This window comes from Eretmochelys imbricata, chromosome 21 (assembly GCF_965152235.1).
Source record: "Eretmochelys imbricata isolate rEreImb1 chromosome 21, rEreImb1.hap1, whole genome shotgun sequence".
Classification (NCBI taxonomy): domain Eukaryota; kingdom Metazoa; phylum Chordata; order Testudines; family Cheloniidae; genus Eretmochelys; species Eretmochelys imbricata.
This window is the reverse complement of record NC_135592.1, coordinates 10,400,064-10,427,414: the sequence shown is the minus strand read 5'-3', so window position 1 is coordinate 10,427,414 and position 27,351 is coordinate 10,400,064. Positions and strand designations below refer to the sequence as shown.

General features: G+C 50.7%; 1 protein-coding gene across 1 annotated transcript in view; it reads left to right on the top strand.

The window, feature by feature from the left end:
* Nucleotides 1-27,351, top strand: part of GRM4 (glutamate metabotropic receptor 4) — a 167,380-nt gene that overhangs the window by 83,842 nt on the left and 56,187 nt on the right. Inside the window, exons 3-4 of the mRNA XM_077839576.1 lie at nucleotides 15,773-15,908; nucleotides 21,501-21,655. Of these exons, the coding sequence (XP_077695702.1) occupies nucleotides 15,773-15,908; nucleotides 21,501-21,655 (291 nt within the window). The remainder of the gene's footprint in view (nucleotides 1-15,772; nucleotides 15,909-21,500; nucleotides 21,656-27,351) is intronic.

The window sequence follows — 27,351 nt, the reverse complement described above, 5'->3', positions numbered from 1 at the left end:
AGTGTTTCACCACTCTCCTAGTGAAGAAGTTTTTCCTAATATCCAACCTATCATTTCTAGTTCGTTCCCTCACTATTGAGTGGCACCTCCCCAGGATCAGGGTTTGCATAAGCATCCCAAAGACCGGGATGTGATCTTTAGCCCCTTGGGTGTTTCCCAGCTGTACAGCATTGCAAATTCCCATCCAGTTTGCTGAGTGCTCTCATCCGTAGGTCACCGGGGGCATTACAACTGTCTGAGCCCGTTCTTCTGATTTGAAATAGCTACAGGAGTGAAACTCTCTGGCAATACAGGAGAATCAGACAAGATGATCTAATGGTCCCTTCTGGCCATAAAAATCTGTGAATCCATGGATTATTTTTCTATTTGTTCGCATTTCTCCAAGACTGAGAAGCTTGCATTTTATTTCCAGTTGTGTCCTGCCAATACAGCTAACTCCCTAGGTCCCTTTGCTCATCTGTCCTCACTGGGCCTTGCAACACCTCTCAGTTTAATCTCATCTGCAAACTTGATTAGCCCACTGTTTGCCTCTTTTTTCCAGGTCATTAATAAAGAAGTTAAATAAAACCAGCAGTAACACCTGTCTCTTGCATTTGCCCCACGGGACATCTCTCTCTGCTCGCCACAGTGCCGCCTAGCATTAAAGTGTTTACATTCCTGCTGCTAATTTCTAGCCTGTGCGGTGGTACTTATACCCCAGTCAATTTCGAATTAAATTTCCAAGTAAAATTATGTGAAGATCTATAATTAAACTTTATCAAAAATCTGGAAACATTATGTCTTTTACCCATTAAGGTGTAGCTCCTGCAGCCACTTAGCATGTGCGTATCTTGCCTCGTGTGGATAGTGCCATATGGAGGCAGGCTGATAAGGTAGGGACAGTTGAGCTTAGAGGAGACATGATAAAGGCATACTAAATAACCAGTGGTAGAAATATTAAATCAGGCGCTTATATTCATCCTTTTTCACGATGAAAGAAGGGGACATGTACAGCGTTGCCAGGTCTTGCATTTGTATTTGCAACCTTTGCAGTATCTGGTGCTTTTGTTAAAGCTCCAGCTCCTGGAGTCACGCAATTATGAGAGAATCTCAGCTGTCATGTTTATTTAAAAAAAAAAAAAGTTTCTCGCTCCTGTAGTTGCAGAGAAAAATTTTAAAATGTTGTCTCAAAACGACAGAAGAAAAAACAGAAGCCCACATTTATTATTTGAAGAGCTCACGATTTTTAAACCAGTCTCACGATTTTGGGGGGCCTGACTCATGACTTTGGCATGCTTAGGGTTGGCGATGCTGCCTTCAGTGAAACTGACAGGAAGCTCATTTTAAGGGGAGCAAGGGTAATCTTTCTCACAATGCAAAGTTGGCCCATGGAACTCCTTGCCACAAGGCATCATATGCGCCAAGAATGTAACAATTTTTTTTTTTAAAGGATGGGACATTTATATGCATAACAAGGACATCCTGAGTCACCATAGAAAATAAATGAAGGGTTCCAGAAGGGCTGTAAACCCTACTGTTTCAGGGCACAAACAAACCTCTAATTAATAGGGGACAGGAAGAATTTTTTCCCCCTGGGGGCAGGTTATACCATAGCTGTCTGTGCAGGGTTTCTTACAGCTTCCTGCGAAGCAACTGGTATTGGCCACTGTTGGGGACTGGATACTAGATTATATAGACAGCTGGTCTGACCCAACTCGGCAATCTCTATGTATTCAATGGGGCTTCTCTATTGAGTAAAGTTACTCAAATGCTTAAATGCTTGGAGGATCAGGCCCTAATTCTGTTGTTCAGACTGTGTTTTGAAAGCTTATCGACGCTCTGGTATGAGCTGCTTTTTACAAGCCCCTCCTGTGTACTTTTTTCATTGGATACCGTCTCCTCTTTTTCCTGATCAGTTACTTTCTCTCTGAACATTTTATTGCTCCCTTTCGCTAAGAGTAGGCATTAGATTAACTAGATAGTAACCGACAGGCTCAGGCTTTCCCCTGTTTATTAAAGATTGGTACTTCTCTAGCTTTCCCACCCTCTCCTCTGCTGCCTCCCTCTGAGATGCAGACAATGGCACATTAGTTAATTTTCCTAGGGCCTTGCAAGGTGCTTCACCCAGAGCGGCTACTGTGTATATATTCAGTTTCCCCCTGTATTTCTTCACCTGCTTCCTATCAACTGCCCCATTGACAAGGATTTCCTTACCCCCTAATTGTCCATGTCCCGTTTTGTTGTGTTAGGCTGATTTAATGTAGCTCCTCAGCAGCTCAACCGTTTCAGAATCACCACTGATTTAGTCTCCCTTCTTCTTTACTAATGGGTCTACAGCCGCCGAAATATATGAAGAAACACTTCACTCCCATAGCTAACCCGGCCTCGCACAGTCTCTCTTGGGGCCCTTCTCTCTCTGGCAAACCTGACTTGCCGATAGCCTTTGTTGGGTCTTTGCTCCCTATAAAACCACAAAGCCAACACATGGTCCTGCTGACAATTCTCTCGGGCCGTGATGTTTACAAAACGCTCGACAATAGCGAGGCAGCTGGTCTTCTCTGACTACTGCTTATTACGTCATTCAGGCTCCTCACCTGTGGCCTTGTATTCCTAAATCGTTGCTTCCTCCATTGATGTCTTCTCCTTTCACGTGAACCTGCCTAGGCATGTAGGCTGTCTCCTGTAGATCTCAGCTTTGGGCTCCCTTGGGAAGCACCCCTCTGCTTGCTCTCATCTCACCATGGCTCACTGGGATTGCTGGGCCTTGGTTGAGCACCCCCCGTTGGTATCCTTCATGGTCCAGACTGGACTTGGCTGTAGTGAATATAAAGGGGATTCTTTACTACAGCTGCTGGACACAGACAGACCCTGTGGTTCTCTCTAGCTCCCAGTTTATGCTGCCTTTGTCACTGCACAGGAGCCCCCTGTGTCTAGCCTGGACTGGGGAGACATTATTATTTATTGTTGTGTTTGTGGTAGCACCTAGGAGCCCCAGTCATGGACCAGCACCCCAGAGTGCTAGGTGCTGTACAAACACAGAAGGATATATCTTCAATGCAGAGTCAACCTAGGCTCTTTACCTGCTTTTACCCTTGATCCCCCTACTGTCCACACAGAGAGCCCCCAGGCTGGGGTGTGGAGGTGTTTTAAGCCTGGGCTATCTGACCCAGGTGGGGAGGCAGGCGAGAGCCTGGTTTGCACTTTAAATGATTCTGGAACCTGCCCACTTTGCAGTGAGGATGCAGGGAAATCACTCCAGGGCTGAAAGTCCTCCAGTGCCTTCCCACAATTCCCCTGCAGGTCAGACAAGTTCTCCTGCAATTGATACAACTGGCTGGGAAGGAATCCTAGAGCATCTCAGCATAGAGAACAAACCTGGTTGTTCAGAGCCCAGTGCCAATGACCCAGGCTAACTGTGCAGTGAAGACAAACCCAGAAAGACAGTCCCTGCCCCAGAGTGCTTCCGATCAAGTAAAGAAGGCATGGGATGGATAACTGATTCTGTTGGACCACTCGCTGCCAACCCTGCACAGGGCTTCCAAATATACATCCGTCATTAAACAGATCGGCCAGCTCCAAAATCCATCCTCTCCCCGGCTTTAATTGGCTCTGCATGAAACTTCCCTGCCCCCCAAAGGCCACTGGTGTCATTGGCCTGATTCCCTTTGGTCACTGCTGCTTCCCTCATTATTTTGCTGCATTGTTTTCAGCGCTCAGCCGTGTTAGTCACTCTGCTTCTTTCGCCCACTCAGCCACACCCACCTCTCGTACTGTGTCTGTCTCAGATGGCTTTCTCTCCCTCAGCTCTCAAGGCCTCAGTAAACTGTTCGGTCCCTCCCCAAGCGCCCTGTTATGCCAGTTGCTGCAGTTCCCATTCCCACTCCACCCCTTCAGCAGGCTCGACTTGCACGTGATAACAGTGCCCCCCTGATTCACCCTGTTTGTGCAGTTGCTGTCCCCCACATTGCTGGTCTCTGATGTAATGTGGGACACATGGAGGCCAGCCACTCTTTTCCAAAGGAGCTCCCACTCAGGCCAGATGCCTCCTCATCAGGGCTCCCTCAGCTGATGCTCACTCCCGCTGTCCTTGCAGCGTTCTGGTGAGGGCGGACAGTGAGTGGGTGAAACTGATACACACAGGGTGTTTGGAGCAGGTAAAGATCATGCCTGATCTGATGCAAAGGCTGTTATTTTGGACACTTGCCTTGCCTGCCCTTGGGACCCTGCACTGCAGAATCGAGAGCAAAACACATGCTGCGTTCTCTATTCTTGTATTTTTTTTTTAAACCTGCCAGTTTAATTACTTTTTTTCTTTGCTAATTTAGTAGCAGCGGGACTTGAACCCACTATTTTCTGTGAGTGAGAGGGCGATGCACTGGACTGAGCCACTCTGATGCTGAGCCTGGGAGTCCCTGGCTGGACTTCACAGAGAGAGGAATGTAATGGAGGGGGAAAAATCCCACCCTGTTCCTTGGCTCTCTGCCAAGCGCCGCAGTAAAGAGCGTGATCGGCACCGCACGAGCCATGGTGGAATCAGAGCTTAAGCCAGTTAGCGTGTGTGACAGCTGGGGACGACAGCAAGGAGTTAGAAGTCAATGGAGTAACATGCCAATGAAGATGAGAAGTCCCTTAGGTTGCTGATGTCGTGCAGAAGGAGAGAGAGGCTGGTCTCTTGCCAGGCTGCGACCCACAGGGCTTGTGGGATGGAGCTGATGCTGCTTGTGTGGGGTTAGCACACACTGCCTTGTCCGATGTGCTCATCCGGCAGGTGCTCAGGTTTTTGCATTGGGTGATCAGATAGAAGGCGACAGCGTTTCCCCGCAGACATGCCCTGATACATGGACTCAGCCTCTCAGCCCCTTGTGGGGACGGAGGTAGGGTGATGCTCAATCCCTGGGTGTTGGGGTGGGGTAGGTGCTGATCACTCAGGAATGCAGCTCCCCACCACAAGCAAACTGGGGTGATGGGCTCCAACACAGCTCCGCCAGACCCGATGAAGGTGGGAGACCTAAAATGTATGGGCTGCCTATGGACACTCTCTGCAATGGGGGAAGGGTATGGGTCTCCAGGGCATCCTGTGGCAGCCTGCATTTCAGAGCCCTGGGCTTGCCTCTGCACCCTGAGTGCACAAGCTGGTGTGCAGGTTGCGTTGTGTGTTTATGGCAGCGCTTGTGTGGGTAGACAAGTGACTTTGGGAACATGGACTTATGAACCTGTGAATATGTATGTGTGAGCGTGTAATACAAGTCTGTGTACATCCAAGTGTGATTGCACGTGTGCACCAGGACTTTATGAAAGACTCTTATGTTTGCAAACTGCTCCCTATGTTGGATTTTCTCTCTTGATTGCCATGGAAACAATAATTAAGCTGCGACGGCTCCTTAAAGAGCTGGTGTGTCTGATGCGTAAGCAAGTGTTAGCCCTAGCCTGCCCGGGGGCTTGGCACCATGCCTGGCGGGCTAGCCAGTCCCTGATAACTCACTGTGGGACGGATCATCCCGTATCTGTTGACACTGCTGGGCGCTGTGTCTCTGGTTTTGCTGGTCTGCCTGCTTGTCCTGGAGTCTGTTTATCCAACTTCCTCCTCTCCATCCATCTGCCTCCCCATATGGGAAACAAACATAAAATTGGCCCAGTTTCCTCCCATAAAAATAGCTTGGCTATATTTGAAGTGTATCAACTCTGCTGAGTAGATAGGAAGGAGAGGCTTGTGGTTCAGACTCTGGCCTTAGGGTTACTGGAGCAGGAGGTGTAATTTCCAGCTCAGGCAGACATACTCATGCTATCTTTGATGGAGCTAGGGTGCAAGAAATAGGCGTGTCCCCACAATGGCAAAGGTGGTGGCTTGGGCTAACTGCCCAAATACAGTCCCGACAGAGATCCTTGCTATGTTGCTATGTTTTTGGGCCCCACACTACAAGAAGGATGTGGAAAAATTGGAAAGAGTCCAGCGAAGGGCGACAAAAATGATTAGGAGGCTGGAGCACATGATTTATGAGGAGAGGCTGAGGGAACTGGGATTATTTAGTCTGCAGAAGAGAGGAATGAGGGGGGATTTGATAGCTGCTTTCAACTACCTGAAAGGGGGTTCCAGAGAGGATGGATCTGGACTGTTCTCAGTGGTGGAAGAGGACAGGACAAGGAGTAATGGTCTCAAGTTGCAGTGGGGGAGGTTTAGGTTGGATATTAGGAAAAACTTTTTCACTAGGAGGGTGGTGAAACACTGGAATGCGTTACCTAGGGAGGTGGTGGAATCTCCTTCCTTAGAGATTTTTAAGGGCAGGCTTGACAAAGCCCTGGCTGGGATGATTTAGTTGGGGATTGGTCCTGGCTTTGAGCAGGGGGTTGGACTAGATACCTCCGGAGGTCCCTTCCAACCCTGATCTTCTAGGATTCTCTGTACACAGTCGCTGTGGCCATACTGCTATTTGTAACACACTTGCTCATTTAAAGCACATCTACCTGAGTCGGAAATGACACCTGTGTCTCCAGTGTAGACGTACTGTACCCTTAGAGTATAGACACCTGGCGTCAGCTCCTGGCTCTGCCACCAACGCCCTGTGGGACCTTGGACAAGTCACTTAATCGCTCTGGGCCTTGGCGCTCCCATTTGTAAAATGAAGCTAATAATACACTTGGTCTGTCTTGTCCAGCTAGATTGTAAACACTTTGGGGCAGGAACTGTCTTTCATTATGTGTTTGTACAGCACTGAGCACAATGTGGCCCTGATGTCTACTGGTGCTTTTAGGTGCTCTGAAGACTAATTGATATTAGACAGGTCTTTTGTGCTATAATTCTGGTCCAGTTGAATGCATCTCTCCTGTATTCCACAGGTGTCTGATATACTGGATGGGCTATACGGGGCGGGGGGGGGAGGGTTTACAGAGAAAGCTTGCAGCATCTGCTGGTAAAACCATTGTAGATTTGTCCCTGCAAACTTGTTCCCTTTCTGAGCATGCAGATCCCGTTATTTGTGAATGGAGATAATATATCCTGCCTCTTTCCATCACCCACCCCCAGCTGCAGCTGGAAGCCTCCTGTTTCTGCCCTAGTGCCAGCTGTGGGGTGTGATCGCTGTTGGAATTTGGAGCTGGGAAGGGCGCATGATTTGATGGTTGGACGGGGTTGTTTTTTTGGTCTGTTCTCATGGCGGTGTAAATCCAGAATAACCTGATTGAAAACCATGGAATTATAGCAGTAAAACACCGGTATAAACTGTGATTATTTATTATGTATATTGCAGTAGCGGCTACTAGCCCCAGTCCTGGAGCTGGAGCCCATTGTGCTAGGGGCTGTACAAACAGAGACCCAAAGAGACGGTCCTTGTTCCAAAGAGTTTACAATCCAATAAATGAGATCAGACTTCAGCAGGGGGGTGTCAGGTTTGAATTCCATGCCAAAAATTCCCCTCCAGTATCTTTCTTGAAGGGGGGTATGTGTGTGTACATGGAATGCTATTTCACCAACTCGCTTTCCAAAAATATTCAGGAGGACAGCATGTGCAGTACACGTGCCTTTGGCATGGGCATGTGCAGATGTTTCTATGTGAGTGTGGCTGTGTTGAACAGGAGCTTGTCATATTCAGCAAATTCCACAGTTTCTCAGTAGAATATTTGCAAAGATAAATTTTTTTGTCCCTGTTCAACCAGAGTTTTGAGTGGGTTTGTACACCTGCGTGTGTGTGCGTACGCACATAATGGTATGTTAGCTGTTGTATACCTGTGTGTGTGTGTGCAAATGTGTGTTTGCATGCAACAGGGCTGGCCCCCTGCTGCATACCCCCTCATGGCCAGGAGTGGCTCTGTGGCACTGTGCCTCAATTTCCCTTCTCTCTCAGGGCTCCTCAGTAGGGGAGTTGCTGGAGGATCCCAGGCTGGGTTTGGAGTGGATGAATCCCTGCTCTCTGTAGCATCTGCCAGCCTGTGATCCTGTAGCAAACAGGAATTCCCATTGGGAGAGGAAAGCCAGATGAAGCTCTGCATACACTGAAGCGTCCCTAGCTTGTTTGCTCCCCAGCTTTGTGTAGGCAACTGACAGTAGGAGAGAATCATAGATACTGTGTAGCTGAAAGCTTCCCTGCCTGTCAGCCTGAATCAAACCGAATGTAAGAGGATGTGGCATGACTTGCCGTGCGCTGTGTGTTGTTCAAAGGGGTGCTTGGAAGTTCCAGGCTTGGAGCCTGGTGACAGACAGCAGGTGTTTGGACTCGAACTGCTCCTAAACCAACCTCCTGCTCTCTGACGTCTCCTGGCTGGGGCTCGGTGAGCCAGGCTGGAGAAGATACAAGGAGCTGAGACTTGCGTTCCTGAGCTCCAGCTGGGGATCATTACCGAGAGCTTGAAAATATCTCAGACCTCTGAATGGCAGGGGCGGGTGTCTCTGAATGTGAACGGTACAAACCTTTGGGAGGGGGGGTCACCTGTTACTAGCAGTCACTCACCTTGTTGCCACGCAGCGACGAGCTTTCTGACAGGGCAGCAGCCAAGCTAACACGCTCAGACCTTGCTGGGCCTGATTGTCAGCCATGCTCTTCCTGCAAGACGCCGAGGCAGCTTCCTGGATTCTGGGCGCCGCTGGGAACCTGAGGTGGTGTCAGAGTTTCTCAGACCATGCCCGTCACAGGCCATTCCCAAGGTGTTGGGGCAAAGACCAGTCCAACATCTACTGCAGCGGTTCTCAAACTTCATTGCACCGTGACCCCCTTCTGGCAATAAAAATTACTACAGGACCCCAGGAAGGGGGACTGAAACCTGAGCCTGCCTGAGCCCCGCCATCCCGGGTGGGGGGAGGGCAAAGCCCAAGCCCCACTGCCCCAGGCTGGGGGGCCAAAGCTGAAGACCAAGGGCTTCCTCCTGTAACCTTAGCCCCACCGCCCAGGGCTGAAGCCCTCTGGCTTAAGTTTTGGCCCTGGTCCCCAGCAAATCTAAGCCAGCCCTGGCAACCCCATTAAAATGGGGTCGTGACTCACTTTGGGGTCCTGACCCACAGTTTGAGAACAACTGATCTACTGGATTCCCAGGGGAGAAGGAGATGGCTTTGTATTGGGCAGCACCGTGTGCTTGAGCTGAGTAATGGAAGGAATGGAATGAGGGTGGGATTTGTCCCTTTCTGCTGTGCCCATGAGACTGATGCTAGCAGCCAAGTCCTCTCCTGGCCCTCGGATCGGTGTCTCTTTCCCAGGGGGGGTGAGGCTGAGGGACACCGGGATGACAGAAGCAGCTGGCGGATTCCTGCCGCTCACGCTGCCAGGCACAGTCAACGTGGTGCCTGGCAAAGGTGGGCGGGAAACTGTTTTCACATCCCACAAAACCATTTTGGATTTAAAAAAAAAAAAATTAAAGAAATAAAATCCTTTTTCAGGATGAAAAGTCGAAATCTTAAAAATTTTTGCAAGCTGAAAACCAGGAAACACACAAATTGGGTTTGGGTCGACCAATTGTTTCATTTAGATAATTCTGGAACATTTTGTATTGTTGTCAAACTGTCGTAAACTTTTTTTTTAAACTATAAATTAACTTAAATTTTGAACTGGAACCCAAACGTTTACGTTTTAACCCCTTTTGACAATTCTAAAACATTTTTCCCCCCAATTTTGTTTTGGAAATAGGATGTCCGTCTGAACTGATCCGTTCCCACAGAAAGTTCTGGGTTTGACAGATCAGCATTTTTTGACAGAAAACCGTTCTGTGGAAAGATGCCCGACCAGCTCTGGTCCCTGGAAGCAACCTGCTGGGAAGGGAAGGGAGAAATCTCTCTGTGGAGTAGTGAGTTATGGAGAAGTGCAGAGATCAATAATTAATTATGGCTCCTTGTTGGGGAGCCTTCTGGTTACCATGGCTCCGTGGCCAGTAACATGCAGGGGGTCGGGATTTAACAGTTACCTAGGGGCCTCTGAGGGATTCCTGACTGAGCCAGGCTACCCATTCCTGCCTACCCTGGGGACTCGCTGACACACCCAGATCTCATCCTGCTACACGTCCGTGCCACGTGTTCTAATGGGGCTTATTCCTCTCCCATCAGTGCACACGCATGCACAGATCATGCTGTGCACTAGGAGACAGACTGAGACAAATCTAGAGACCCAGCTGTGGACAGACGCGCACGGAGACCAACCTGTGCACAGCAAGATCACACACTCGGACAGGTGCACAGGGGCCTGTTGTCAGTCTGTCTTTCATACGCACAGCTCAGCCTTGTCTCAGTCATAAACAGAGATGTGTGTCTGTTTGGCTGGACCCCGGGGGCGTTTGCAGTGCTGCACACAACGTGAAGACCTAGGGGTGGATCTTGTGCTGTGCTAGGAAGAGCCAGGATGTGGTTTCAGTAGCAAGACGTGGTGCTTAGAAACCCAAGGGAGAGACACCTTAGGAATACCTGAGCTAGCTCCATGGCATAAGGTGGGGGCAGCCATGAATCCACCACAGGAAAGACACCTGCATTCAGTGCCTATGGGGTGTTGCCTCCTGGACCTTACGAAAGGCCTATGCATGGCTTTGTGCTCATGAAAAGGAGTACTTGTGGCACCTTAGAGACTAACCAATTTATTTGAGCATAAGCTTTCATGAGCTACAGCTCACTTCATCGGATGCATACTGTGGAAACTGCAGAAGACATTATATATACAGAGACCATGAAACAGTACCTCCTCCCACCCCACTCTCCTGCTGGTAATAGCTTATCTAAAGTGATCACTCTCCTTACAATGTGTATGATAATCAAGTTGGGCCATTTCCAGCACAAATCCAGGTTTTCTCACACCCCCCACCCCCCCTCCAAAACACACACACACAAACTCACTCTCCTGCTGGTAATAGCTTATCCAAAGTGACCACTCTCCCTACAATGTGTATGAAAATCAAGGTGGGCCATTTCCAGCACAAATCCAGGTTTTCTCACCCCCCCACCCCCATACACACACAAACTCACTCTCCTGCTGGTTATTGGTCATGGTTATTCATGAGCTGCTCTCCATTAACCTTTCACCTCCAGGGGCTCCTCTTGTCAATTACAGCCAGCAAGCAAATGAATACCTTGCAAATGGCTTTGTCTCTGAATGGGGGAGGCTTAGCCAGGGGTGGGGTGAGAAGGGAGAGGGGGAAAGAGATACAGAGAGAGATACACTGAGGCTAGAAGAGACAGAATTAAGGAGCGATGAGGTGACCCCATCTCCATGCACTAGCCAAAAGGTCTGATCTAGCACCCACAGGAGGCAACAGAAAGGCACCCAATGGCAGATCATTGGATCTGGATCAGCCCAAGGTGGCACCAGATGGAGAAAAGGGAGGGAGGAGAGGGAAGAGCTGGTGAAGAGGCGTGGAGGAGTCTCTCCTACCACTCATGTACAGCGCCTAGCGCAACAGGGCATGTTAGGGGTGATGGCATGTTGGATCCATGTGACAATATTGACTGGTCTGATTGTTCTCCTTGTGCTGTCCATGAGGTCAGAGCCCCTTCTGTCCCCAAGGGGGGAAAAAAGGAACAATCTGATCAGCTTAATAAAACAGCTCTGGAATCATCTGCCTTTCCTCCCGGCGTCCCCTGCCTTCCCTTGCTCTGTCTTTGGAGGGCTCTCCGATCCAGTGCAAGGCCCGGGCTTATTCCTGCCTTTGCCCCTGGTTCAGTGTGGGACCATTGGCCGCTCACATCTCCTTCCCGTGACTCCGTTTCCCCATCAGTAAAAGGGAGATCATAAGCCTTGCCTACCTTGTGGGAGTGGGGTTAATGTGGCGTTTGTCCCCCGCAGAGGACCAGCGCAAGGTGTCGGCAATGCTCAAAGGCCACTTAATGCCTCCAGTGGGACCAAAGGGGCGCACAGGCCAGCGGCACTGTTGTGAATGTCACCCAACTGTAAAGCGCTTTAGGATCCTCAGATGGCAGGTGCTGTAGGAGTGTATAGTGGTATAGGAGGCAGTGTGCCTAGTCGACAGAGCACTGGACTGGGTCTCAGGAGACCTGGGGTCTATTCCTGGCTCTGCCACTGGTCTGCTGGGCGACCTTGGGCAAGTCACGTCACTGCTCTGTGCCTCAGTTTCCCCATCTGTAAAAGAGGGATAATGATACTGGCCACCTTTGGAATGAGCTATGAGATTTACTGATGAAAAGTGCTAGATAAGAACTGGGTTTTATTATTCTTTCTGATACTGACGGAATAGCCACGGTCCCTAAGACCCCACCAATGCTAGTCCCTACTTGGAGCTCCTAGGCTCTACAAATAACACTTATAACCCAATCTCATGCGTAAGGCTGCAGGTTTGAGCCAAGGGGCAAGCTGCTCATCAGTGGAGCTGCTCTGACTTCCACCTGCTGAGGATCTGGCTCTGGGAGCTCCCCAGCCAGCTGGATGAATGCTCCGGTTTAAGAATTCCTTTGCATCCCCGTGCCTTCTGCTGTTCCCTTGCTGTCATTCCCCTGCTGCACGGCTGCCAGATTCTCAGCTGGAGGAGGGGACTGTCCTCTCTGGATGACAGGAGTTCTGGGAAATCTCTCTGCAATGGCAGTTGTGTGCTAATTACTCTGACCTTTGCTTAAGCGGGGATCCTTCAGCGGCAGGCGAGGCATCAGCCGTGTCATTTACTATGCAAATTGAGACCATCAGTTATATCCGGAAGGTCCTGGAATGTTTAATTTTCTTCCCATCTCTTTTCCATTTTTTTTACTGGTGCCTGCCAAAAAGTTGCAGTGAGGAGCCGTTGGCTTTTGGCGGGGCCAGGGCTGGCAGGCGTTCAGGGTTAAAGCCCAGCAGACAGAAGCATGGTTACTCATCCAATTTTCTTTTCATTCTCTCTCTCTCTCTCTCTCTTTTTTTTTAAGTTTTAATTAGCTGCTATTTCAAATGCTCAGCAGCTGGCTTGGTGAGTAGGATTGCAGAGCTCCCATCTCTGTGATCAAGCGGTCACTCTAGTCCAGGGAGGAGTGGAAGAACTGCTATCGCAGAATAGGTCAGAGAACCATCTGGTCCTGTCACCTGTCTATTACAAGTGCTTCAAGGGAATACGTGAAACCCTTGCAAGGTGTGAAATGCACCCCTGGATGGAGGTGCCAGCCTGAGGCCTTGCACCATTTAAACTCCTAGGACTTGGTACATGGGCCTCGTGCTGGGGTGAATTTCACCCAGTGTTCCTAAGGGCTGGCTATTCTGCACCTACAGTCAAGGCCATCTTTTTCAAAGAGCTCAGCAGCCCATGAACTGAGCCCTGCTGGAAACCTGCCACCGCTTATTTTGGTGCATTAAATGGGCGCTGAGCTCTTTTGTTCAATTTTTTCCTGACCCAAACAGGGGCCTGGAGCATGAGGATGGAAAGCCCTTATTAGCCTACCTGACATAACTGCGGATTATAAGCCAACCCCATCTCTCACAAAATTCAATGGGGTTGCTCCTGAGATGAATTTGGCCCCGTGATTTAGATTGTAAGCTTTTCGTTCTGTGTTTGTACAGCACCTTGCACAGTAGGGTCCTGATCAATGACTGGGGCACCTAGGTGCTACCGTAATACAAATATAATTGTATGTACATTATATGGATTTCTAATGGCCCCATTGCCATAGTATTCCAGAGCCATTATGTGACTAGAACAGTACATCTCTGCTCCATCACTAACCAGAGTAGGGGCTAAACTGGTGATGCCTATTTCTGGGAGGACAGGGAGCTCGAACCCTAAGGGGCCAAGCCTCAGGCAATAGGTCTGAAATCCAGAAGGTGTGTTTACACACACACTTGCAAGAAGCCGGGCAGGGACTCAAAAAGGAGAATGCGAAATGATGAGCTCAGCTGAAAGCTGTTTGGGAAGCAGGAATGAAGAGTGGCAAAGCAAGGAGGGGATGCTCCCTCGAGATCTGATATTATGGAAAGGGTGAATGCAGAGGAAGGCTTGGAGGAGATGCCGGAGACAGGGGAACTGCCGAAGAATTAAGACGAGGAGGGGAGAGAGCAGTTATGGCTTGAAATGACAGATAATAAAAGGAGTAGGTGGATGGTAGAGATTAGCTCTCGAGACGGCTGATCGGAGGGAGCAACACGACAAAGGGAGGATGATACAAATCAAAGTGATGTGTGAAAAAACAATCTTCGGCAGTGGAAATAATGGGAAGATTTTTGTCTCTTCCCGGGCATGCGTCATAGGAGGGAAGAACGCATTGAGCAAATATATTCGGAGCACTAGGGGCCCATTGGTGTCAGCCCCTGGTGCAGAAGGAGGGGAGAGAAAGAGAGCCCTGTGGAAGTCACCAGTACTTCTGGCTGAGGAAGGGCTCAAACGCTCACAACGGCACTGTGATGATTGTTGTTTGTTCCAGTAACATCCAGAGGCCCCACGTGGATCATGGCCCTGTTGTGCTAGGTCGCGGTGCTGTGTGTGCACACCCACAGAAAGAAAAGGAGGACTTGTGGCACCTTAGAGACTAACCAATTTATTTGAGCATAAGCTTTCTCATGAAAGCTCATGCTCAAATAAATTGGTTAGTCTCTAAGGTGCCACAAGTCCTCCTTTTCTTTTTGCGAATACAGACGAACACGGCTGTTACTCTGACACCCACAGAGTAAAGGATGGTCCCAGCCCCAGTGATCTTACAGTCTATACACCAAACAGACACAGGGTAGGAGAAGAGATCTGAGCTCAGTTCTTGGTGCTGCCACTGGCTCGCTGGGACAAATCACTTCATCTCTCCACGTCTTCAGTTCCTGCCCATAACTCGGGGGTGGCCGAACTGCCCTTCTCCCATTGCCGTCTGCCTGGTCTGCTTAGGCGGTGAGCTTTTTGGGGCAGTGTTGGCAATAATTATCCTAAGGAGGTTATGAAGCATTACCGTGACTCAGTTTCCACACATGCATTCATTTGTTAGTCTCAAAGGCCACTTGGTGCTGGTTACATCCAAAATATCAATACAAGCATATACGGCCTTCTATGCCCTAGCAACAACACACCTATAAGTGCTGGCCAACATAATTACAACAGGTTCAGGCCCGGGAGACACCTTGCATCATGGCATGACTCCAGACGGTGAGGCAAAGCTCTGCTAAAGAGCCCCTACAAGTACTCCTTTTCTTTTTTTAAAAAACCTTGCTTTGTATACGCTATAATAAACACATGATATTACTACTGGTTATTGACCCTTAACCAAAGCTAGATGAGGGAGTTTTAGGAAGCAGGTTCCCAGTTAACCACGCTCTCTGTTTCTGTTACTTCCGCCCCAGCCCTAAAAATGATAACGCTGGTATTCCCCGGGTCACTGCAAAGTTAACTCAACAATTCTTCTTTCTCAGGATTTTATTTTCTTTGATCTCATGCTGGGAGCCTGTTTTTCATGTTAACATCCAAACTTCCTTACAACCATAATTTATGTAGGTCCCATGTAGGCCTAGATTCCTACAGGCTGGGCCAGTCTCTCGCTATGCGTTTGTGCAACGCCCGGCAAAATGGGGCCCCGATCCTGACTGGAGCCTCTAGGTGCTGCTGTAATACAGAGCATGTTGGCAATTGCTCCCCCTACCCATGTTAAATGGCCTCACGCTGGTCTTTTGCTGGTTTCCTTGGGTTATAAATAACCGGCATTCCACACAGGCAATTGCAATGCAAATCCCATATGCTCCAGTCCCGCACTGGAGGGGGTGCTGAGGTTTGTCCATTTCCAGGGTCGAGCTGCTTCCAGAGATGTGTCGATCTCAAGCATGTGGGACCCAAGAGTTGAGCCCTCCTTCCCGCCCCCCAGCAATTACATATCCCCCCAAAGGGAGCTTGAATAGGGCCGGCCGGTTCGAAGGCATGTCTAAATGTGTCATGTCTTGTCTGCCCGCAGGGGGAGTGTGCGTGGCCCAGTCTGTCAAGATACCTCGGGAGCCCAAGGCGGGAGAGTTCGATAAGATCATTCGCCGTCTCCTGGAGACCTCCCATGCTCGGGCCGTCATCATCTTTGCCAACGAGGATGATATCAGGTGAGTGGATAATGGGCTGGCCTAGGGGTGGTGTGGGGGGCAAAGCACATGAAGCGAGGAGGGGGAACACAAGGTTCTCTGTGTGTTGGTATCTCCCGATGCTGTCTGCCCCGCCGTGTATCCTACAGTTCCTTAGCACTCCATGGACTCGGTAGCCTGTTTTACAGGCCACGTCACAGCGCTGGTGGTGTTTGGTGCAGAGGGTACATAATTATAATGAGGAGAATGGGGGCTAATGGTTAGAGAAGCAATCCGGAATCAGGGCTCTGGGATTCTGTTCCTGACTTTGCCACTGACTCTGTGTGACCTCGGGCAAGTCATTTAGACCCATGTTTCCAGAAGGGGCTGCTAGTTTTGGGGTGCTCAGCTTCTGGGAGCTCCACTTGAGTCCCTCAAGAAGATACTCCATCCCTGCGTGCAGTGGGGAGCTGCAGGATTACAGGCAGCAGACAAATCAAGGTGACATATGGTGGCTTACAATGTTTACGGAGCCTAATGATTCACATTGATTTACACCTGCTTTTTGTAAGTGTCTAATTTATTAATCAGCAAACATTATGTAAATGTGGGTAAACGGAGATTTTAAAGCCATTTACATCTGATATGCAAACGATCCAAGTTTCTTTTCCCTCCTTAATAGAAATGTCTGAAAACCTGACATTTACGCTCGCTCGCTTATGCGCTGAGGAATCCGGGATTTACCTTGCTGTGTAAATGGCAAGCACCATTAAACAGGGGTTTGTAAACGTTTACCCAGGCGAGGGGTGTGTGTAAAGGGGGAATTACCTCCCACTAGCACTCATTGACACACGTACACACCTGGAAAATGTGGTTTGTTTTTTTCCTGTGCGGCAGCAGCCTGATACCCACTGCTGGTCAGATGCAGCACTGTTATACCAGGGGAACGACACTGACATCAGTGGGATTGCTGCCGATTTACAGCAGTGTAAATGGGATCGGGGGCTGGCCCCTTGCCTACCGATCAGTAGAGATGCATGCAGCACCAGCTCGCTTATTCTTTATGGGCCACCTGCCCTGCTGATGTAATTGACATTAACGGAGCGGCACCCACGTTCACCAGCTGAGGAGTTAGCCCAGGCATGGGTGTTTAACACTTTTGTAATGCGCCTGCCACAAAGCTGTGCAGTACCTAGCACAAGGCGGTCTTGGTTCTTCACTAGGGTTCGTAGGTACTAGGGTAATTCAAAGACAGACCAAACTAATCATCTTTAATTAGGATTGTGGTCGCATGCCAGGACCCCAGTCAGGAGTGGAGCCCCGTTGTGGTAGGTGCTAGACACAGGAGAATACAGTCCTTGCACCAAAGAGCTTATAGTTTAATTTAGACCTGGAATAAAAACCATGGTGGAAACCTGTAGCATTCATACAAGGTTCATGCACTTGGCAACATTCAGGGCACACCCGGAGTGTTGTGTAGGAGCAGTGCACACACGGCTCCTCTCAAGGGCATGAACCTTGGAATCTCGCCCAGATGACATGAACCATGGGAAGTCTCCCAGGACTGGGCTCAAGGCCCGAGAGAAAGGAATGCGGTAGATAGAAATTGGTAAATAAGAATGTTAAACAAAGCCAGTGTATTCCTTTTATCTGTTGGAGAATGTAATGCGCGGGGGGAGAGAAAGAATAAAGGAGAAGGTGGAAAGCTGACAGGAGCAGCCCGTTGGCAGACCAGCCTGCTTGCTTGCTTAAAGCTTTGTGCTGTCTTGTATTTGGACCACAACAGAAACCATCTAAGGGCCAGGTGTCATTTGGCGTAGCTCCATTCATTGGTTTCAACAGAATGACCCCGATTTACACCCACTTAGGAGCTGGTCCTACACCCCAAGTGGAAAGAACCAACAGAAGTAAATCCACAGCCAGACCAGTGTGCATCAGCTGCCCCCAACTCCCTCCCAAAGCCACTTGGTCTGAGTCCCGTGGTTGGGCTGGGATTGTGCCACTTGCTGACCCTCCCATCCAGCTTGGGCGATCCTTGTGCTTGTCACCTCACTGCAGGGGAGCCGGTGCTGGGAGCAAGGGAAGTGGCAACGCAGCTAGCGTTGGTCACAGATGTTCGGCATCCCTGCGGCTCAGTGGAGTGTGGCTTTTAAAACAAATATAATAATGCCATCTGGACTCGGGTAGCAAGTAATTAAATCCCTGATATAGGATGTGTGAGTCATAAATCTGCCTTTATGGTTAATGAGAAACAACTGGGGGGGGGGTTCCTCAATTCTCTTCCCAACAGTGCACCTAGGGCTCAATCCAAAAGGCGATGAAGTCCGTCTCATCAGTGAGCTCTGGATTAGGGCCCCCCTAGTTACCTGTGCAGTGCTGCAGATAGAGGCTGATGGGGGAGGAAGGGCAGGGAAAAGAGGGAGAAGGGGCAGATGATGACAAGTAAGGGGAATAGGAGAGGACAGAGGTGCTGCTGAGGTTGGTGGGCCCTGTTATAAGAGCTTAGATAGACTGAGACAGCTGGATGCTGAGTGCTCCTGACATCGCTGGAAGGCAAAGGTGTTCAGTGCCTCTCAGGATCAAGCCCTCTAGGGAGTTGGAGAGAATAAGGAGGTCGCGTTTCAGGGCCTGGGAGGCCGAAATCCGTGAGACCAGGCCAGAGATTCAGGGTCTGCACAAACACCTGGAGGAATGCAGGCCCTGCCCCAAGCTTACAATGTACCTGAGGGCCATGCAATAAAAATCATGGCGCAGAACATTTCAAAGAAATCCCCCCCAGCGGGTGTAAGTCGGCACCGTTCTGTCAAAGTCCGCGGATCAGATCCTTCGCTGGCCTACGTCAATTTCAGTGGAAAGATGCCAGTTTGCACTAGCTGAGGATCGAGGCTGGGGAGAGAGGGGTGGTGCTGGGTGGCAAGGATCACCAGCAGTTTGGCAGTGGCTGGCTGCCTGAGTGGCACTTGATCACCTGGCAGTGCCCAGTTCAGTGGTTGCACTGGCATGGGTAGGAACATTTCTCTCACTCCAGCGGCTCACGAGGCTGATCCAAGTTGCCTCCCTGCCTGCAAGAAACCCCCTCCTCAGTACTGGAGCCTTTCCAGCCTGCTGCTGTGTAACCTGATTTTCCCTAATGTTCAGTAATTAAAGGGGGAATTCAATTACCTTCAGTACGTATGCAAATAGGGCTGGAGAGCCAGTCTCTCTGTGCAGCTCCCTCGGGAGGGGGCGATGAAGCTGCAGTCGTGTGGTGGAGTCGGGGACTTGGCTGGCTGCATGCTCAGCTGGGGCCTCTGCACATTTCATGCCGCTGCTTCAGCTGGGGCGGGAGAGGCACAGAACAATGCAGTTCCCTGTCGCTGGCTACACATGCACCTCAGTGCCCTAGTTCACCTGCTCGCTTTACCCATTGCTATGGCCTACTGCCATCTCTCTTCACTAGAGGTGGGCATGAACCCCAGCCCCATGCTCTGTGGGTCAGGGCCATCTCCCTATGGCATCCTCCCCACTTTCAGGCTCAGCATCGTTTCTCCTCCTCCTCCTGGCTCTCCCCTTTTCTTGTCCCTCACTTGCTCTATCCACCCTCCCTCTTCCTTTCTTTCACTCGCACCACATCCCTCCTGCCTTGCTGCCCCACCGGCCATAAACATGCCTGCACTGCAGGCTGGGTTAGAATCACAGGGCAGACACCAATGGAAGGACAGGGCAGGGTAAATTATTCAATGAATTTTCCACTGATTGCCTAACGCTCTGCAATATTCAATAACTCTCTTGCCTGCAGCGCTTCCCTGCTTAAATACCAGGGGTGTCCTTCTCCCCTGGCCTGCTGCTGGCACAGTCCTTTCCATCCTGGGCAGGGTGGGGACCGTTCTAACTGGGTAGCATGTCGTTGCTCCCTTTGTGTCTGTGGAAAGGGACAGCACACGGCAGGGCAGGACTGGGTCTAGTCAGAACAGGGAGTGGAGATTTCACCTCTTTCCCTGGGCAGCACTTGTGCCCAGCAGCTGTGAAGGCAGGCAGAAAAGGGCTGGAGACGGGTAGGGGTAAATGGCAGGAAGGGGGATAGACAGTGTGTGTGATAGGAAAGGGGATGGCATAAGGGTGGAATGGCTGGGATTTCCCCTTCCAGGAGCTGCCACGAGAGGGGCAGAGATGGGTGGGGTGGAAGATGCAGTGGCCGGGGTGTGTGTGAGTGTGAAGAGCTCCTGACTTGGCCAGTGCATATCCTGCTGCCATCACAGCATAACTGTTTTAAAGCATAATTATTCTGTGGCTCTTCAGCTCTTGAACCAAAGATCCTGAAGCTCCCAGTCCCTGGGTCCCTCCTCTTGCGACTTAAATTTTAATAAATATTTGTCCCATCATTTTGTGGGGGATGAAGTTAGACTCACACCACAGTAATTGCCAGGCTTTCTGTTTTTCCCCTCGAAGACTGGTACCGTAATGTCAGCTGACCAGGGTGAGGTCAGTCTAGCCTTGTGGTGGGAGTGGGCAGCAGGCCTCGTGGCCAGGTCAGTGTTGTAGTCAGTTGTCGGGAGCCAAAGCCACTGGGAAAACCTGGAGGTAGAAACTGGGTACCAGAGCCAGGGGATCGAGCCAGAGGCCGTAGTCAGGAGCCAGAGCCAAGGGTCAGACCGGGGCAGGAACTGGAGCGAGCAGGGTAGCAGGCAATGAGGGATTCAAGGAAAGGGCAGGACAGAGGCAGCAGGAACCAGGTAACATGAGAGCAGGTGCTGTGGTAAGCAGCATGAGTGTTGAGAAGCCAGCGAGGTTCAGCCAGCAAGCTTATGAGCCAGCTTGCTGACCTCTGCAGCCAGTCGGGTTTTGTGGCTAATCCGGCAGCCTGCTGCCAGCCAGCTGTATTAACAAGGCAGCCTGGAGACTAGCTCTGCTGCAGACCCTGATTCCTGACACACAATCGCCCATCCTCCACTGCTTCCTCCGTTTCCTGGGACTTCCCAGAAGTAACTGCCTCAGGGCCCTGGGATGCTCATCTTCCCGACCTGCTCATTTATATAGGGATGTTTATTTTGCCAAGTACCTGTGTTCCCTTAATCACTTTTTAATCAACAGCCGTATTGACAGGGTCTTCCTCATAAAGAGGACAGGTCATTGATTCAGAGCGATCTGGGCCTCTTGGGGCAAGCAGACAATGTGTGTCTTAATACGGCTAACTATAAATGTGTACATCTAGGAACAAAGCATGTAGGCCATACATACAGGATGGGGGAACTCTCTCCTGGGAAGCGGTGACTCTGCAAAGGTTTGGGGGTTGAGGTGGATATGCAGCTGAACATGAGCTCCCAGTGTGACGCTGTGGCCAAAAGAGCAAATGCAATCCCGGGATGCATAAACAGGGGAATCTCAGGTAGGAGTAGAGGTTATTTTACTTCTATTTTTGGCACTGGTGCGACGGCTGCTGGAACACTATGACCGGTTCTGGTACCCACAATTCAAGAAGGATGTGGATAAACTGGAGAGAGTTCAGAGAAGAGCCACAAGAATGATTATAGGCTTAGAAAACATTCCTTAGAGTGATTCAGGTGCTCGATCGTGCCCCTGCTTTCTCTCTCCCACACTGACCTGGGTGCAAAGTCTACGAGCTCAGAACCTGCTCTTTGGCTTTTCTCTGCACAGGAGGGTGCTGGAGGCGGCGAAGAGAGCCAACCAGACCGGGCACTTCATCTGGATGGGCTCAGACAGCTGGGGCTCCAAAATCTCCCCTGTGCTCCACCTAGAGGAGGTGGCCGAGGGATCTGTCACCATCCTGCCCAAGCGTGTGTCTGTCAAAGGTACGTGGGACTGGAGTCTGCAGCTCCCCCGGCTGTGTCTCAGGGTAGGTTTGTGGGCGGAGCTAAGAGAGTGGGCGGGACTGGGGTGAGTACCGTCACTTTATTTTTTTCCATTTTGAGCCCTACTGCTTCTCTGCCGTAGGGCTCATCCAGTACCTTTGCCTGTCCACTCTACTGTGCTGTGCCACCCCATTCCCTCCGCCCAGCTGCCTGTCCCCTCTGCCTTGCAACTCACCTGGATATACCATTGCATCTATGATCTCTCCTTTCCCCTTTGCAATTGCACCAAGCAGAGGCAAGTCCAGAATCCATTCCACACGGACACACAAACCTTGGTGCAGCTGCAGGAGCGCCCAAAGACAGAAGGCTCCCTTGACCATGCAATGACCTTTGAATAGCTAGGAGAATAAGGCAAGTGCCCACCTGGGAAGAAATCTAGATGTAGCCCTGGGCAGTGGGAGGAAGAACGCTGGAACTGGATTTCCGTGCCCTGTTGGTAGGGGTGCTAGGCAGAGTCCCTAGGGGAGGAGGAAGAGCTGAAAATGGATTTCTGTGCTGCTCCAGAATGCAGAGAGCCTCTGCCTCCCTCTCTCTCATGTGCTCGGCTTAGAGAATTCCTTTAGAAGAACCCAGTAATTATTCTGAAGCTTTACGGTGAGTGATGGATCCCAAGCGAAGTGGATGAAAGGCTGGCAAATGAAGGCATTATCAGGAGTATTGCAGTGAATTATTCAATAAAGTATCATCATTCGTTTGCTCTGGTTGGGTGGCCGCTGAACTTTAGCTGAGGGCATCTCCGCACAAGGTGAGAGCTGTACAATTAGCAGGTCCGTTACCCTAATGCCAGGCTCCCCATCCAGGAAAGCATTCACACTTGGGAAGCTTGAAACACCCCCATCTTCCATGCCCAACCAGCTCAGCCTTAAAGGGGCCACCCCCTCTTGTTAGCTCCCTTGAGATGGGGGATACGGCTCCACTCTGGCTCTCCCCTGCTCAGTGCTGAGGCTGAGGCCCTTTCCCCCTTCCTGGTGCAGTCCCAATTCTTTGGCCGAGGTGTTTGCTCAGCCGCTGTCAGAGGTGGTAACGTAGACCAGGACCCTGCCAAGGCACTGCTTGCAAAGCCAGCAGCTTTCCCGGGTTCTGTACATCCTCTGCCATCATGGAGAATGGCAATAAGAAGCTCCTGCATGACAGTCTGGGCACCGTCACACAGCACTGTGATAGCAGCAAGAACCCCGGCAGCATAAAGACCCCTGTGAGCTTTGCAGATTGTGGGCCAGACCCTCAGCTGGGCCCTTGCCCCTTGCCAGCAGCACTGTGGATCTGGCCTTTTGAACGGCATCATGGTCCAGTGGTTAGAGCACAGGGGGGCCTCCTGGGTTCTATTCACAGCTCTCCCACTGTCTGGCTGTGTGACCTTGGGTAAATCAGTTTACTTCCCTTCTCTTCAGTTCCTCGCTCCCCCCTCCCCCTCCCCCCCCCGGTAAAACAGAGATGTTAATGCCTGACTCTTTGGGTGGGTCGGAGGACTAGTTGAGGAGTGTTTGGAAAGTGCTGTGAGATATGTGGATAGAAGGTGTTGTGGAAGGACAACATAATCTCACAGGAGTGACCGCCCACCACTGAAACGCAGCCACCTCTGCAGTGGAAGAGGGCAGCTGTTTAATAGCACTCTGCAACATGACTGAGTAACTTAGAGCACGAAGCAAAGGCGATATCTTACTCAGCGGATCCATCAGTGATACTTGACATCAGTCACCCGTGGCTGGAGCCTCCCGTGCCACCCTCAGGGCTCCGGGGGCTGAGCCATGCCCCACTCGTTATGCTCAAGACTTGAGCAGAGCACTGGTTGTTGGGGAGTGCACAGGATGTTGTGCAAACTTGTTAGCGCTGCGGGAAGTGCTGGGAGCTGCGCTCCCTGCATCTGCTGCGTGGCATAAGAGTGGAGTGGCTGGGATTTCCCCTTCCAGGAGCTGCCACGAGAGGGGCAGAGATGGGTGGGGTGGAAGATGCAGCAACTGGGGTGTGTGTAGTGTGAAGAGCTCCTGACTTGGCCAGTGCATATCCTGCTGCCATCACAGCATAACTGTTTTAAAGCATAATTATTCTGTGGCTCCTCAGCTCTTGAGCCAAAGATCCTGAAGCTCCCAGTCCCAGCCAGATCTGGCTGGGTGCCTTGTGGCTGGCTCCACCTTTATAATGATCTGAACCAAAGCATTGGCTCCCAACGCTCCCCTGAACTTTGGGAAACCCTAGGTCTGAATCTGAGCTTGGGATCTGCTGAGTACCCCTAACCCAGGGGATCAATATTATATGAAGCCATGTGGTTACTAGGTCCTGCGTTGTATCCCCCATGGGCCCCTTTGCCTCTCCCATGGGCAGCAGCTCCCCATTACATTGAAGACTCCAATTTCCTTTCCCTTGTTTGTTCCCTGCTCAGCACAATGCCTGAGAGACACAGAGCTTGTCAGGGCACATTACGCTCCCCACCGTCAATCACTAACTCGTCTAGAGACCGAACCGCCAAGCGCATTGATGTGCTGAAAGCTTCTGACGGCTGCTCCCCGAGGCTTGGGGGCGGGACACTGATGCTCTCTGCCCTTTGCAGCAGTGGCTGCAGAGCAATGGGGTGAAAGGGCCAGGGGCACAGCGGGGGGCCCTCAGTGTCCAGACCTGCGTACGCTTTGTGGCATCTTTGAATCGGAACCTGGGGGCAGATGTTACCCCAGGGACCTGCATTTTGACATGTGGTCCAAGGATCAGCGTCTGTCTCGCTGCACGAACGAAACGACTCCCACTGACATCAGGGGAGTCACATGGGCACTGTGGTGACAAGATTCCTTAGAAGCTTTTAAGGTCAGGCTTGACAAAGCCCTGGCTGGGATGATTTAGGTGGGGATTGGTCCTGCTTTGACTAGATGACCTCCTGAGGTCCCTTCCAACCCTGATATTCTATGATTCTAAGATAGTGCCTTTCCCCGGACCTGGTGTTTCAAAGGCAGGTGAAACAGAAAAGGGAGGCAGAGAGCCAGGACCTGACTCGTATCACTGGGCTTGTGCTCAGGTGGCTAGCTTGAGTTGTGCTGCCGTGGCCACGTGGTGTATGTCTGTCTGCCTGTGCTGGGAAGTGCCCTCCCAGCAGCTGTGGAGACATACTCCGGCGTGACAAATGGGAGGCTGCCGGGGGGGTGGGTAAGGTTGAGGGCTGGGAATTAGAAGACCTGGGTTCTAATGCTGCTGTCAACTCGCTGTGTGACCGTGGGCCAGTTGCGTCTCCTTACCCTGCCTCATTTACGCCATCTGTAAAATGGCGACACTGCTCTGCCTTTGTGAGATCTGGGCATGCAGAACGCTGCGCAGCAGGGCCAGCAAACTTCGACATGTGCAGAACCCACCGTCCGGGCCAGCTTTTCCACCGAGCAGCGTGTGTGCCAAGCTCTGTCCAACATCTGCCCCAGCTGCTGGTTCTGAGCACTTGAAACATCTGTCATGGGGCTCTTGGGGAAATCAGCGAAACAGGAGCCTGATTGGCCTTCTCTGTGCGCTGCGTTATTTCAGCCCCTCCATCGTGCTTGTCTTTTGTCACATTTTTCTTCTTTCCCGCTTCAGATGCCCTTTGCGCTCTCCCACTCGGATGCCTTTAATCATCCTTGCCCTCTCCTTTGAGAGAAAGTCAGCACAACTAACTACGTGACCGAACGGATCCTCGGCCGGTGTAAATCGGCGTAGCTCCACTGACGGCGAGAGCTGTGCCAGTTTGCACCCGCTGGGGAGTTGCCCCATGGCATTTAGCGGGAGAATGGTACTGTCAGTTCCTATAATGCCCTAATCTTTCCCGTCTTGTTCTTGGTGCCTTGAATGCTTCTTGCTGGCTTTTCAAAGCAGAGAGCAGACCCCTCCACAATGGCACCTGGATTTTTTTTTCCCTGAGAGGTTACAGGTAATTCAGACCCCATCACTGGGTAGCGGTGGTTCACATTGTTCTTTCCAGCACGCCGTGCCTTGCACCTTGTTGCACTGAATTCTCTTCCACCACTGCCTTGCCTAATTACCTGCTGTTCCCAGCCTCTTCTGGGCTTTCTCTCAACCCTCCTTTATCTTGGCTCTTGCTTCTTGCAAGGGACTGTAACAAAAGCCGACTGAGAGTCTACCTACACTCTGTCCCCTGCATCCCATGCATTGGGGGAAACCGTCTTAATGGACAGCCTAAGCCACCAGGTTGTGGGGCTGGGAGGGGAGAAGAAACCCTCCCTCCTAAACGGTACAGCAGCCCTCTAGATGATCCGTGGAGGGGTTGACATCTGCCTCAGGTCCTCCCTTACCTCTCTCCTGCCTCCCACATCCCCTCGGGATCCTCAGTGGAGGTAGCCCTCCCGCCATGGGCTCTGTGGGGGCATGGTATGGGGTTGATTTCCCTTTGCAGGCTCCTGGAATCCTGCCCCCATAAGCAGTGGGACCTCAACAGTTCTCTCTGGGCCTGCATAAGGGGACATCAGGATCTGACCCTATGTGTTAATCCCAATGGCACCCATTGGCAGATGGGGCCTTGGCAGATACTATTCTCATGGCCCATTCCAGGGGAGGGCAGAGGGTCTAGTACAGGCTTTTCTCCCATGTGGTTGTACCCAGAATCCATTCCAAGAGCTGCAGTTGCATAAAAGGGCCAGTTTTGGGGTTGGAGTGTGGGGGAAATAAACCTTAATTGTGAGATAATAAGCTGCAGAGTTACTGCAGCGGTTCAAGGAGACACAATTGCATGTACTGGGCCAGTACACTCCTGGGGTTTTTGTTTTGTTTTCTGGAAGGCTTCATGTCAAGCTGCTTGCAGTAACCTTATCTTGCCCACTGGGGGATGTAGGAAGTATTGTGGGTTATTTATGCTGTTGCATTTATAAGCAAATGAGGGAAATATGATCTTGATGAAATTACCATAAGGTGGGTGCACAACTGGTTGAAAGATCATATTCAAAGAATAGTTATCAATGGTTTGCTGTCAAACTGGGAGACTCTATCTAATGGGGTCCCATAGGGGTCTGTCTTGGGTCTAATAGCATTCAGTTTCCTTTATAACTTGGATGGGGGAGTGGAGAGTCCGCTTATTGAACTTGCGGATGACACAAACTGGGAGGGGTTGCAAGCATTGTGGAGGACAGGGATTAGACTTCACAATGATCTTGGTAAATTGGAGGATGGGTCTGAAATCAACGAGATGAAACTCAAGACAGACAAGTGCAAAGTAGTTCAATTAGGAAGGAAAAAAAATTCAAATCCCCAGATACAAAAGGGGGAATAGATGGCTTGGCAGCAGTACTGCAGAAAAGCATCTGTGGGCTGCGGTGAAGAACTAAATGACTGAGTCGGCCATGTGATGCTGCAGCAAATGTCATTCTGGGGTCAGTTAACAGGAGTGGCATAGGGAAGACATGCGAGGTAATCATTTTGCTCTGCTCAGCACTGGTGAGGTCTCAGCTAGAGTACTGTGTCCAGTTTTGGGCACCACACTTGAAGAAACTGTGGTCAAATTGGAGACAGTCCAGAGGAGAGCAACAAAAGTAAGGTTTCAGAGTTGCAGCCGTGTTAGTCTGTATTCGCAAAAAGAAAAGGAGGACTTGTGGCACCTTAGAGACATTGGTTAGTCTCTAAGGTGCCACAAGTACAACAAAAGTAAGAGATTTAGAAAACGTGATATAGGAGGA